Raw genomic sequence first — 14,232 nt, 5'->3', positions numbered from 1 at the left:
GACTGCTCCCTTGAGCTCACCTGAATTACAATAGATTTGCTCCAGACCTTCATTTTAACTCTATGTGAATATTTGTTTCAAGTGTGTTTCTTATAAATAACATACTGTTATGGATTCTGCTTTTTAATTTTCTGCTACCTGCTTCTATTCCATTGGAGAATTTCTTCCATTCACATCCATAATTATGATTGGTGTATCTTCCTCTTTCCTTTCCACTTGTACTTTTTCTTCTCTTTGTCCTTGTCTCCTTATTTACAAAAAGGGAAGGTGGTGAAAGGGGAGTTTGCTTGACTCTAATGATCTATAATTGAAGCAATCTATTTTTGCTTAATTGCCCCATCTTCTCTTCTTTTTTTCCTGTCCCTAATCACAAGTTTTCACGTTTTCTTTCACTTTTCCCCTTCATATTCCACTCTCTGATTGGAGTTTGTTTTGTTGTTTCTCATTGCTCCCTAAACTACCCTGCCCTCTGCCCTCTCTCTTAAATCTTCCTCTCTACTTTCTCTGTTCCCTATTTCCCTGTTGAGTTTAATGTGTCTCCTCACAAAACTGTGTGTACTCAACTTTTTTTTGCCTAGCTTAGGTGAAATTGAGGTTCAGGAGATATTCATTCCCTCAACTTTGTTCCTCCGTGTTTGTTCACTCTTAATCTCTTATCTATTATTGGTTAGTATATTCCCTTCCCTTTCTCTCTCCTTCCCAGAATATTCCCTTTCCCCTTCCCTTTCCTTCTCCTGGTTCTCTGCCTGTCTTATTTAACTTTCTTTTTTTTTTTTTAACTTTTTTTTGGAAGGTGGAATGGAGGGCAATTGGGGTTAAGTGACTTGCCCAAGGTCACACAGCTAGTAAGTGTGTCAAATGTCTGAGGCCGGATTTGAACTCAGGTCCTCCTGACTCCAGGGCCGGTGCTCTACTCACTGCACCACCTAGCTGCCCCTTATTTAACTTTCTGTAGGACTCTTGAAGATATTATGATTCTCAGAAGAAACTTCTTTTTTTCCCCTATTGAATGTAAAACAACAAAATTATCACTAAATAGTCTCTTCCAATTAATCAAATGTAATTACCTTTCTAGGTTTCTCTTAAGTCCCGTAGCTGCATTCCAAAGTTTCTAATCTCCTTTGGTCATTTTGTCAGAAATGATCAGGAGAGCTTTAATTTAATTAAAAGTCCATTTTCCTTTCTGAGATTATACTTAATTTTGCTAGACAGGTTATTCTTGGTTGTAAGACTTTTGTCTTTTGCCTTTTAAGCTACTATATTCCAAGCTATCCTCTTCTTTACAGTGGAAATGCCAAGTCATGTGTGATCCTGATGATGGATATTTGGCACTTTAAATCTTTCTTTTTGGCAGTTTATAGTATTTTTTCTTTGATCTGGAAGCTCCGAAGTTTGCCTACAGTGTTACCAGGGAATTTCACGTTAGGGTTTCTTTAAGGTGGTAGTCAGTGGATTCTTTATATTTTCACATTCCTCTCTCATCCCAAAAGATCTGAGCAATTTTCATTGATAATTTCTTGAAACATGGTATCCAAGCTTTTCTGGGGGGGTGGGTGCTAATTTTCTGACAATTATTCTTAGATGATCTATCCATGACCCGTTTTTTTAGTTGGTTGTTTCTGATAGTGTAGAACTAACATTTTCTTCTGTTCCCCCTTCCCCCAAACTTTTGGTTTTGTTTGAACATTTCTTGTTGTGTTTTGGAGTCATTGCTCTCTTGTTGGCCAATTTTAACTTTTGAGAAGTTCAATTTTGGGGTAAAGCTTATTATCTTCTTTTTAAAGCCATTAATATTCTTTGTCATTCTTTTCTTACTAGCCATCATTTCTCTTAACATTATATTTTGTATTTCTTCTATAATTTTTTCTAGGTACTCTGGCAGTCCTTGTGGGTAGGACATTCTCTGAGGCTCTACTTGGACAGATGGAGTTATTCTTCATTTCTGGGTTTACTTCTTGGGTTTCTTTCAGTCCACAATATTTCTTCACGGTGATTGGACTTTTCTTTTATATTTACTCATCTCCAGCCTCAGTTTCTGGATTAGAGTTTTGTGCTTGGGTCAGACTCTGGTCTTTCTCTTACTTTTGGATGGCATGGGCAACCTGTGGGGGCTACAATTAGTCACTGCTTTCTGCAGGAATTCCTGGGTTTGGGTTTAGTCTCCTGGTGACACTGACTTAGATTATGGTTTGGCTTCTTCTCTGTCTCCTGCTTGCAGAGTCTTGAACCCCGGGTTGATCTGTCAGTTGCTGTGAGCCTGAAAGGCCTCTACCAGGTGTGGTTGATTGTATTGGTATCACAGCTCCTGGGCAAAGACCCTAGCCACTTTGCTTCCAGGGGTTATGTTGGGCAATTCTTCTGCTGTAGCTCCAGCATCAGCTGCCTGGGTGCTGGTCTAGCATTATTTTCTACTGTTGTTCAGGCATAGGCATGGTTCAGGCATGGGTCATGCCTGCATTTGGATCTGAGGCTTTGATCTTTTAGCAGAATGAAAAAATGGCATAAGACTTAAGGGGCCTTTTGTAAGCAGTTCACTTGTATTCCACTTAAAGCACCTTCTTGATTTATGTAAATGACATAAACTGAAAGTGAAATGGTTAGCTGAAAATGAGAAACAAATTGCCATAAATAGTCAATAAACACATTTAGAGAGATGCATGATAGATAGAAATATCTATAGATAGAAAGCTACCCTCAGAATCAGGAAGACTTGGGTTCAAATTTTGCCTATGACAGACACACACTGGTTGTGTGGCCCTAGGCAAGACATTTAATCACTCAGAAGTTTTCTCATTGGAAGTTACCTCTACCAATAAAATCACAGATCTGAGAGAAAATGTGTGTGTGAGAGAGAAAGGGGGAGTGAGAGAGAGAGAGAAAGAGAGAGAGAGAGAGAGAAAGAGAGAGAGAGAGAGAGAGAGAGAGAGAGAGAGAGAGAGAGAGAGACACACACACGGAGAGACACAGAGAGAGAGAGAGAGACAGAGAGAGATCTGTCTACTTTGTGATTTTAAGATTCATTCAGTAGAGTTATGAACAACCAAGAACTCCATTAACAGAATTAAAGAAGAAGGCACAGAGAAAATAGAACCTGTGCTTTATTGCTTAATAACAGAGTAAAAGAAATTCACTGGAATACTACTGATTGGTATTCTCTATATTCTGTTTGGGGTCCACACTGATTATTTTTCTTCCTTATTAGTTACATTCTACTTTAGAAAAAAGGGTTTCAGTAACTTCTTTTCATTGTATTTTGCAAATAGAACCTTCATTCAAGTCCTACTTCAATTATTTAACATGCCATAATGGTTTTTTGAAGGCTATGTAGAATGCAGATTGGGAAGACTTTGGATGTGGGCTTGGAGACCAGCATAACTAACTTCAAAAAGGCCTATCATTTAAAGGTTGGTCACCGGGTGATACATTTTTTGGCTATAGCAATAAAGGTCATCTAAGGCATGGGATTGCTATCTGCATCAATATAGTGCTCCCATTGATGAAATAAAAGGATATATTGAAATACTGAAGCAAAAAGTATTTTGTATATATAACCAATCTTTTTTTCTTTTCAATTTAAGGGCTCAAGACAGGATTGATTTTATGTTATATTATATTAAGCCTTACCTGCTCATGAGATTTTAACTTCTCCTTCAGGATATCATTGTTTTTCTTCAGCTGCTCATTTTCATCTGTATAAAAACATTAAAATACATATTTATACATTGCACTACTTCCCAACTAAATGTTTTCTGATGGTGTCATTGAGCCTTAAGTCACAATTATTTCGCATTTTTTCTATATGGTGTCCATAAAAAAAAATCAAAGTACTGAATTTTCTGACTCTGCTACTTACCTGCTAATGACAAGTCATCAGCTCTCTGACTTCTCCTTCCCTTTCACTGTGCATAATAATAGTTACACAATCTAACACACAGAATTTTTGTATCAAATAAGTATATATGTATATGTACACATATACGTATAGAGGCATATATGTAAATAAATATGTATTCAGTGCTTTGTAAACCATCAAGTATCACAAGTATGATACTTGTAAATCAAAGTTTACACAGGTAAACTACCACCATAACTAAAATATAACTAATAAGACCTATCTAGTCAAAGAAGATATTGCCAAAGATGTGAAGACTGTAATGGGGGTGGCTAGTGCTTGGTCTTTGTTGAATAAATCTTCTCAAATTGCTGTTAATTTGGGCTCCATATTTTTAGACTTGGGCACGTTGCTAGGCCAGGAAAGAAACATGTCTAGATATAGAGAATGGTTCTAGGACCAAGACTGGAACCAAGTTAAGAGTTGGGACAGAGGAGCTATCTAGGCTTTTGACTGGGTCTGAGAGTAAGTATGGAGGCAGGTATGAGGTAGGGAGTGGAGTCAAGAAGGGATCAAAGCTAGAGCTCAAAATATAAAAGTGATCAGGGATCAGGATAAGCAGGAGACTAGAGATGAGTCATCTGATTTTTTTTCTGCTCTTTTGATATGTTTCACTTGTATGTGTTTCAATTTTTAACAGTACTAGGAAATATACTCACCTGAGTATATGCCAAATTGCACAAAAATTCAAAAGTGTTATGTACCCTTTACATTTCAGATATATTAAAAAAATCTTTCTTCAAAAATTAAAACTAAGCAAAGTTTCATTCTGGTTTTCATATCTTGTGAGATAAAAAAAACCAAACACATTTCTATTATGTTTCATAATATATAGTAAAAGAATATTAAGTTGGTGAATCATTTACAACATGAAAAAAACTATCACATAAACAAGGCTTATTTTTGCTAAGTAGAGATTAATACTTCTTTATACCAGTCATCCACCCAACTGTCAACCAACCAAGTAAATATACTACCTCCAAGATTCACTATTCTCATCTTTTGTCAACTTTGCCAATTTGCTGGGTGTGAGGTGAAAACTCTAAGTTGGTTTGATTTATATTTTTTATTATTAGTGATTTGGAACTTTCCTTCATATGGTTGTTAACAGTCTACAATTCTCCTTTTGAGGAATGTTTTCCATTTACTTTGACTAATTATTCATTAGGGAATGGCTTTTAGTCTTAGATATTTCTGTCAATTTTCTACATATCTTGGATATCAGATCCATGTCAGAGGTATCTGATACAAAGTTATTTTTTCCCCTTGGTTAACCATTTCTTTTCTAACCCTACTTGCATTAACTTTGTTAATGCAAAACTTCAATTTTATATAATCAAAATTATCTATCTTCTCTCTCTGTGTATATACATATATATACACACACATGTGTACGTATATATGTATGTATTTGGTTAAGAAATCACCCTACAGTTAGGTATCAATTATATAATTTGACAAGCTTAGTGTAATAAGCAACTCATAGCTTCACATATTGGTAGAGCTAGAAAGGGCCTTAGAGTTCATCTAGTGCAATTTTTATAAGTGAGGAAAATGAGGCTCAGACAGATGAAATAACCTGATGAAGGTCACTTGGTAAATGGCAAAGCAAGTTAATCTAAAATTCCTAAATTTCTACTGGATAACTGAAATGACTGATTATAGGAGTTTGCATTTCAAGGAAAATAGACATTATCCTTACCTTTGACCTTACTGCTTTCTTCTCTCAGTGGTGAGAATTTTACATACAAATATAAAATACATACATACATTTTTATATACATGTACACGTATATGTATAGGATTAAGTCTGGGGTTTCCTATCTTTTTTTAGGGCATCTACAAAATAATACTTCATTTCCCTGGACCATCAATTCGTGGAGGCAGGAGGGATAGAAAACAAGATGTATGCACAAACATAAAAACAAAGATCAGGAGTAGAGTATGTTTGGGAAAATATATGTCTATATATGCATATATACATGTATATGTGTATGTATATATCTATAGCTATTGAGAAATATATCTAAACTATATTGTAGACTTCTGGGGGTGGAAGGAGGGGAAAAAGGAATAAAGGAAGTGCACAGCAGAGAACAAAAGAAAACTCACAAGGAAGTGAAGATGGACAATTCTCAAAATAACATGTATTATTTATCACACAGGCTCTCTTGAAATGAAAATTTGTTACATATTTTGAATCCTCTCTTATGCTCTGACATGCACATGACATGCTTTATCTTTCTTTCTTACTTTGTATTTAAGGTCCAATATTTAAGTTTATGATATGTTTTTGTTTCTTTTCTCTATTCTGTATTTGTGTTCTGGCCCTTGAGTCTAAAATAAAATATAAAAAATTTTAAAAAAGAATGTCTCCCATTTTTTGCCATATGAATGTCTCCCATTTTCTAATTATTCGTGTCCTCAGTTATGTCTTTTACACTGCTTCTTACATGCAAACTCTTACTATAAACATTTTGTAGCAGGTTACACATACATATATGTTTCCATTGCTCTTTAGTTCATCTATGATGCTGTTTTATGATTCAGTCACATGGCATCAAATGGAGAATATTGGTATTGTTGTTCACAACAAAATGACTACGGTTAAAAGAATACAACTCTCAAACTATGGACACATTATTTAGTACACTGAGCTGAGACTGGGCTGTCACAGGTCCAGGCTTAAGAAGGGCTATAAAAAACTTCATAAGACAAGCCTCCTATGAAGTTGAATGATGAAAAAGCATTTATTAAACTCTTACTATGTGCAAAACACTGTGCTAAGTACTGGGGTTACAAATAAAAAATCAAGACAGTCTGGTCTTTCAAGGAGTTCACATTCTACTAAGGGGAGACACTTCTAGGTTTCTGCTTTTTATAGGATACTGTAATCAATCATGTATGCAGTATACTGGAATGAACAAGCAGTTCATTCTTAGAGCTACAAGTGTTTATGTTACTGCAGCTTTGGCCTTGAATCCAAGTTTTGGTGAATCAAAATGGCTTCCTCTGAAGCACTCGATTAATTCATGTTGTCTGGTAAATGATGGTAGTGTGGCTGCTGATAATAAAACATGTAAAAAAATGTGAGTGTTTGTGGAATTGCAAGGTTACAAAAAATTAAAACCAAATGGATTAAATTCAAAACATGTGAATATATGTCTATGCATTTGTATATACATATATCCTCTGTATCTTAAACCATTTAAAATTTTAAAGTGCTAAGCTGTACATTTTATTTAGAAATTATTTGCCAAATTTTATCATTCCACGAATTTTCTTGGAACATCCCATAAACCTGGTAAAATACTATTTTTGTCAGTTTTGCAAAAAGTGGGCTACAAAGAATCCTATACTCAACAGTCTGAAGTATTCTGATGCCTAACTCTGTATGTAAAATGACATTTTTTTCTGACCAAACCTATTATATTAGGTAATGACGTTGTAGTCAAAATATAGAATCAGTTGGCTGCTATAGTGTCCCTTCTAAAACTAAGCTTATATCTACCTAGTAAAGTGCGTTAGTGTCACATTTTAAAACATGGTGATTAGTTTTTATGGTGCTTTTCATCATGGATTCACTTTTTTTCATAAACCACATGGGATAAGGTTTATTCATTATCTGTTAGAGTCTTTCAGAAATGGCAGTTACCAAGAGTGATGGATGTAAGCAGCAGTGTGGTGCAGAAGATCATGTGCTAGCCTTAGCCAGAAGGACTTGGGTTCAAGTCCAACCTCCAGCATGGACAACCTGGGATAACGAATACAAGCAAGCGTTTGATTTTATTAAGCCTCAATTTCCTCTCCTGCAAAATGAGGATACGAATACCTACAGTACCCACTTTTTAGAGCTATTCTGAGGATTAAATGAGATAATGTAAGCAAAGTGCTTTGCAAGGTCTAAAGCACTCTCTAAATAAATATTCAGTGGGGATATTATTTAACCACAAGTACTCAAAATTCCAGTTGAAAAGAAGAGGCTTTGACGGTGATGCTTGCTTCTCCTTTTTCACCTAGAGCTTTGGTCAGAGTGATTTTGGGAGGGACTGGCAATTATGAATATGCGACTTAAAGGTGCTATAATATTTATAACTACTAAAAATCAAGTCATTATCTAAAATGCATCTTATTAGTAATTATCTATTTGTCTTTAGATATCTACATATATCTCCTAGAAATATGTAAACAAGAACTTTAGAATGGAATGCCTTTCAAGGGTATTAAATGATAACAAATGAGTCTGCCTTTTTTTTTTGTTATTCAGATTTGGAGTATTACCAAGGCTAAGTTACCATATCACAATACTTAGACTTAGGAGGCTGTCCATAAAGTGACTTTTATCTATTCAATGGCTTCAATTCAATAAAACAAATATTTATTAAGTACCTACTACGTGCAAAGCACTATGCTAGGAACTGGTCACAACGCTGTCGTTTCTATTTCCTGACAAATTTTTGGAACGACAGGGAACTATCAGTAGAGAAATTCTGCCAGAAAACTGAATAACCCATTAAAATGCTATACTGCTTACACATTATCTGGCTCAATCCCCCCTCCATAATTGATCTCAACTGAGGCTCACAACCTTATCTGGGAATAAAAGCCTAATACTGGAAGAAAGTCCAAAATAGTTAAATTTGAGAATGTTCTCTCTCCTGCAGGGCAATCAACTTCTGCCCGTGTTTGGCACAAGCTTCTTTCATCATCCAGCCAGAGCTCTTTACCGGAATGTTAAACACGTTGACTTTCACTCTGGCGATTCTTTCAAGACCCCAGGCTCTTGCTGTTCTGAATGGTGAGAGGACTTAAAATTCAAATGGCATTTTGAGTCACTGATTCTGTCTGACTCAGCCCCTAAACTAGACAAGTAACCTCTTTCTTTGTTCATCTTGCCAAAAGCCATATTAAGAATCTTGGGCTTCAAGAACTTGGTCTTTTCGTGTGTGTGATGACTATAGTTTTTTTCATTATTTTCTTTGAGATTCTTCTTCTGTAAGATGCTGCTAAATAATTGTGGTTTCTACTTTTCTCTGCAGGCCCTTCTACTACCTTTTAAAAAATAGCTTCTCAAATTTACTATTTATCTATTTTTTAACATTTTAAAAAATTTTATACATGAAATCATGTAAAACATATTTCCATATTAGCCATTTTGCCAAAAAAACAAGAAAAATAAAGACAGCAAATTATACTTCAATTTGCACTTAGAGTTCATAAGTTCTCTCTAAAGATGGATAGCAGTTTTTCATGATGAGTCCTTTGGAATTGTCTTGGATCACTGTATTGATCAGAGTAGCCAAATTTTTCACAGTTGATCATCATTACAACAATGCTCTTAGGGTGCCAATGATCTCCTGGTTCTTCTCACTTCACCTTGCATCAGTTCATATATGTCTGGCCATTTTCCCCCAGAAACCACCCACCTTGTCATTTCCCATAACACACTAGTACTCCATCACAACCATATGCCACTTCTTCAGCCATTCCCCAATTGATGAGCATCCCCTCAATTTCAATTCCTTGCCACCACAGAAAGAGCTGCTATACACACTTTTGTACATATATGTCCTTTTCCTTTTTCTTTGCTCTCTTTGGGATACAGACCTAGTAGTGGTATTGCTGGGTCAAGGGTATGCATGGTTCTATAGTCCTGTCATTTTATAGGCCTAGCTCCAAATTGTTCTCCAGACTGGTTGGAACGACTTACTACTCCACCAACAATTCATTAATGTGCCTATTTTTCGCTCGTACCCTCCAGCACTTGTCATTTCTGACAAATGTGTGACATTTCTTGGGGTTTTTTTTGGCAGGGCAATTGGGGTTAAGTGACTTGCCCAAGGTAACACATCTAGTAAGTTTGTCAAGTGTCTGAGGCCAGATTTCAACTCAGGTTCTCCTGACTCCAGGGCCAGTGCTCTACTCACTGTGCCACCTAGCTGCTCCTAATGTACGACATTTCTGACAAAGGTATGAAGTGGTACCTCAGAGTTGTTTAAATTTGCCTTTCTCTAATCAATAGTGACTTAGAGCATTTTTTTCAAATGACTATAGATAGCTTTGATATCTTCTGAAAGTTGACTGTTTATATCCTTTGGCCATTTATCAATTGGTGAATGCGTCAGTTCTATACTCAGTATATATTCTAGAAATGAGGTCTTTATCAGGGAAACTTGCTGTAAAATTTTTTATGTTACTTTATTTCCTATGGTACCTTTGAGCAAAATGTCTATTTTTACTTTTGTCTGAGATCATGATTGCTACAGCCTTTTTTCAGTTCCACTGATGCATATTAGATTCTGTTCCTGCCCTTTATTTTAACTCTGTGTGTATCCTCCTGTTTCAAGGGTGACTCTTGTAAAAAATATATTGTTAGATTCTGCTTTCTAACTATTCTCCTCTCTGCTTCTGTTTTATGAGTGAGGTCATCCTATTCACATCCATAGATATGATCACTGTGTATTTCCCTCCATCCCATTTTCTTCTGTTTCCTCTCTTTTTTTTAATCCTCTCTCTCCTCAAAATTCTATTTTTGCTTCTAACTACTGCCTCCCTTAATCTGTCCTCTCTTTTATCACTCCCACCCCCACTTTGTCTTATCCTGTTCTCTTCCTATTTCCCCACTGGGTAAGTAGTATTTCTATACAAATTGAGTGTGTATATATTCTTCCCTCTTTGAACCAATTCTAATGAGAGTGAGGTACAAGCACTGTCTGCCACTCCCACCTCCCATTTCCTGTCCACTGTGAAAGCTCTTCCTTGCAAGCCTCTTTTATGGGACAAAATTTTCCCCATTTTACTTTTGCTTTTCCCCTTCTCCCAGTGCATTCCTCTTCTCACCCTTTCATTTTTCTGAAGATCATTCCAACATAATCAACTCACATTCATTCTCTCTTTTTATGTAAATTCCTTTTAACTGTCTTACTGATAAAGTTTTTAGAAATCACACATATCATCTTCTCATACAGGAATGTAAACAGTTTAACTTTATTGAGACCCTTATGAATATTTTTTCCTGTTTGCCTTTTTATACTTCTCTTGAGTCTTATGTTTCAATGTTAAATTTTCTATTGAGCTCTGATCTTTTCATCAGGAATGTTTGAAAGTCCTCTTTTCACTAAATATAATTTTTTTTTTTACCCCTTGAAGGATTATACTCAGTTTTTCTGGGTAGGTGATTCTTGGTTGTAATCCTAGCTCCTCTGCCGTCCAGAATATATTTTAAGCCCTCTGCTCCTTTAATGTAGAAGCTGTTAAATCTCATGTGTTCCTGGTTGTGGCTCCACAACATCTGAATTGCTTCTTTCTGGCTGCTTGAAGTATTTTCTCTTTGACCTGGGAGATCTGGAATTTGGCTGTAATATTCCTAGGAGTTTTCATTTTGGGATCTCTTTGAGGAGGTGACTGGTGGATTCTTTCAATTTCTATTTTGTCCTCTGGATCTAAAATATCAGGCAGTTTTCCTTGATATATGATTGAAATATGATTTCTAGGCTCTTTTGTTGATTATAGCTTTCTGGTAGTCCAAAAAATTTTTAAATATCTCTCCTTGATCTATTTTTCTATCCAATCAGTTGTTTTTCTGGTGAGATAGTTCACATTTTCTTCTATTTTTCATTCTTTTGACTTTGTTATTGTTTCTTGATGTCTCATGGGGTTATTAGCTTCCACTTGCCCAATTCCAATTTTTAAGGAGTTCTTTTCTTCTGTGAATTTTTTTAACCTCCTTTTCCATTTGGCCTATTCTGCTTCTAAGGAATTCTTTCTTAAGTAAATTTTTGTGCCTCTTTTACCATTATGCCAATTCTATTTTTAAGGTGTTGTTTTCTTCAGTATTTTTTGTGTTTCTTTTACCAAGCTGTTAATTCTCTTTTCACAGTTTTCTCGTATTATTCTTATTTCTTTTCCAAATTTTTCTTCTACCACTCTTAGTTCTTTCTTTGGCTCCCTTAGGAATTCTTATTGTGCTTTCATCCAATTTGCATTTTTCTGTGAGGCTTTGATTTGTGGCTGTTTTCACATGACCACCCCCTGTGCTCCTCTATGCCTTGGAACCCATAAGTATGAATGGGCAATAGCAGTGCCAGCTATATCTAGTGCTAGCAAGGGATCCCTTGCAATCTCTTTCTGACCAGTTGTCAAATTCCCTTACTGTCTCTGGACTGGGGGCTCCTGAAGCTGCTGCTGCTATCACTGCTGTTGCTACCACTGCGTGTATGAGTTCCAGTCAGGCTTCTACCCCAGTGTCACAAAGTTCTCCTGACAACCTCCCAAGTTTTCTTAGGATGGAAGAATGTCTCACCCTGACCTTTTCTTGGCTCTGATGCTCCAAAATTTGATTCTAGGTGTTATTTTAAAGTTGTTTGGAGAGGAAAATTGAAAGAGTTCAGCTGGGTTGCCTCTAATCTGTCATCTTGGCTCTATCCCTACATTTGGTGTTTTTCTAAGTTGTTTATAGTTCTCTGACTTATGGCTAAAGAAAGAGAAAACACTTTGATGTTTTTCTGCTGGCCTTAGGACCAAAGCTCCCTTGTGATTTCCTTGGCCACTTTCTTAACTATCAATGATTTAGTTGCCTGATTTTGTGATATTTATGCTCTCTAAGACGATTTGGATTTTCTTTGCTCTGAAGAGTGCTATGTGATTACCCGGATAATGCTATGTTGATTTAAGTTGACCATATCTCCAAGTAGTATCCACCAAAATTCCTGATAAATCCCCAGAGTTGTTCATTTCCCCCATATGTAAGAGTAGCATTTCTCAAATGATGTGCTTGAAAAATCTGGGATTTCAGGAAGCAGTCTAAGGGATTCTGAAGAGCAAACAGTTACGATGGTAGCCAAACACATACATCAAACCCATCTTTTTTTTAAATGCGTCAGCTGCAAGTGAAGTGCAGACTCAGCTAATGTAGATAACCATTAGAAGGTCCCTGATCATGGGACCAAAAAAATTAACCACTTATTGATCTAGAACCAATCACTGATACCAACCAGCGATGTATGACACACAATTGACTGTCTTAGTAGTATTTAATATATAGCTGGATTCATTTCCTTAGCTTTAGTTCTTTTTACTGGTTTTTTTTGCAATGCTCATAATGGATATCTGAGTAAAGCTGGGAAATTTAAAGAGATGATTGAGGGAAAATATTAATAACCTGACAATAGCAAAGAAGCAAACAGATAGGTTCTTAAATCAAGAATGAATCCCATACAGAAGAATGTAATTATACTTTTCTCCAAATTAAGCTTACTTCTATTGATCTTGATGGGTATTCTATTGTTATCGCCAAAATTTAGAAAAAAATAATTCCATGGTTTAATAAAATTACAAAGGTGTTCACAAACACAACCAATGAACTGAGAATTGAAATACTTGATTTTCTTAAAGGAAATGTAATGAATTGAAACAATCCCTCAAATATTGACTTATAAAGGGGAAAATAAAAATTATTGTAAAGTATCTTACCAGAGCATCTGTTACAATCACTATTGTTCCTAATTGGGCAATAATTATATAAAGTAAGTTACAAAATATTGATACTGCATGTTACAGTAACTGTTTTTTTGTTTTCAGTTGAATTGAAGTTCCCCAAAAAAACAGGCCCATATCTTTTTCATCCTTAAGGGTCTCCTTTTGTAAGAGCATTTCTTCATTGGAGAAGAGTTGGAATCAAAGGATCTAGGTTTGAATCCTGGCTCTGTCACTTTATTATCTGTGTGACTCTGGAAAACTCCCTTAACCCTTTTGGGTCTCAGTTTTCCCCTCTGTAAAATAAGGGGGTTAGGGTAGATGACCTTCCACGGCCATGGATCATAGGATCAAGAAGGAATCTTAGAAGTGAACGAATCCAACCCCCTCATATCACAGATGAGAGACCCGAGACAAAGACAGTTTATGTACCTTACTGAACACCACATTAGTAGCAAGTGGTAGGGCTGGGTTTTGGGCCTTTGGACATGATAACCTTTGATGCTTTGGAAATGCCCACAGGTTACACAGTAGGGTAGGGAATGGGAGAGGGTTAGTGAAATGTCAGCTGCCAAAGGACCAGTTAACTTCCAACTAATAAACAAAAACAAGACAAGTTATTTAGATTTAATTTAGACTAGGAGGGAATTAATTAAATTTGGAGACCCCTGGACAAGAAGGTAACTAAATGCAATGTGACAAATATTTTCCTGGTTTGTCATAAAGATGGATAATTGGATCAGCTCTTAAGGTCACACAGAATATCTCAGATATGTACTAGTGTGGCCCTCATACTCTTTCCTATGCTATTTCCTAGGTTGTGACAAGTGAATTTTTTGCCTTAACTTACCTGGAACCAGATTTCT

General features: G+C 36.0%; 1 protein-coding gene across 1 annotated transcript in view; it reads right to left on the bottom strand.

The window, feature by feature from the left end:
* CCDC152 (coiled-coil domain containing 152) overlaps positions 1 to 14,232 on the bottom strand; it is a 46,997-nt gene that overhangs the window by 12,495 nt on the left and 20,270 nt on the right. The window contains exon 4 of the mRNA XM_036759562.1: positions 3,625 to 3,689. Within this exon, the coding sequence (XP_036615457.1) occupies positions 3,625 to 3,689 (65 nt within the window). The remainder of the gene's footprint in view (positions 1 to 3,624; positions 3,690 to 14,232) is intronic.

Source organism: Trichosurus vulpecula, chromosome 1 (genome assembly GCF_011100635.1).
Source record: "Trichosurus vulpecula isolate mTriVul1 chromosome 1, mTriVul1.pri, whole genome shotgun sequence".
Lineage (NCBI taxonomy): Eukaryota > Metazoa > Chordata > Mammalia > Diprotodontia > Phalangeridae > Trichosurus > Trichosurus vulpecula.
Note: the sequence above shows the minus strand (reverse complement) of the source record. Positions and strands in the feature narration are given on the sequence as shown.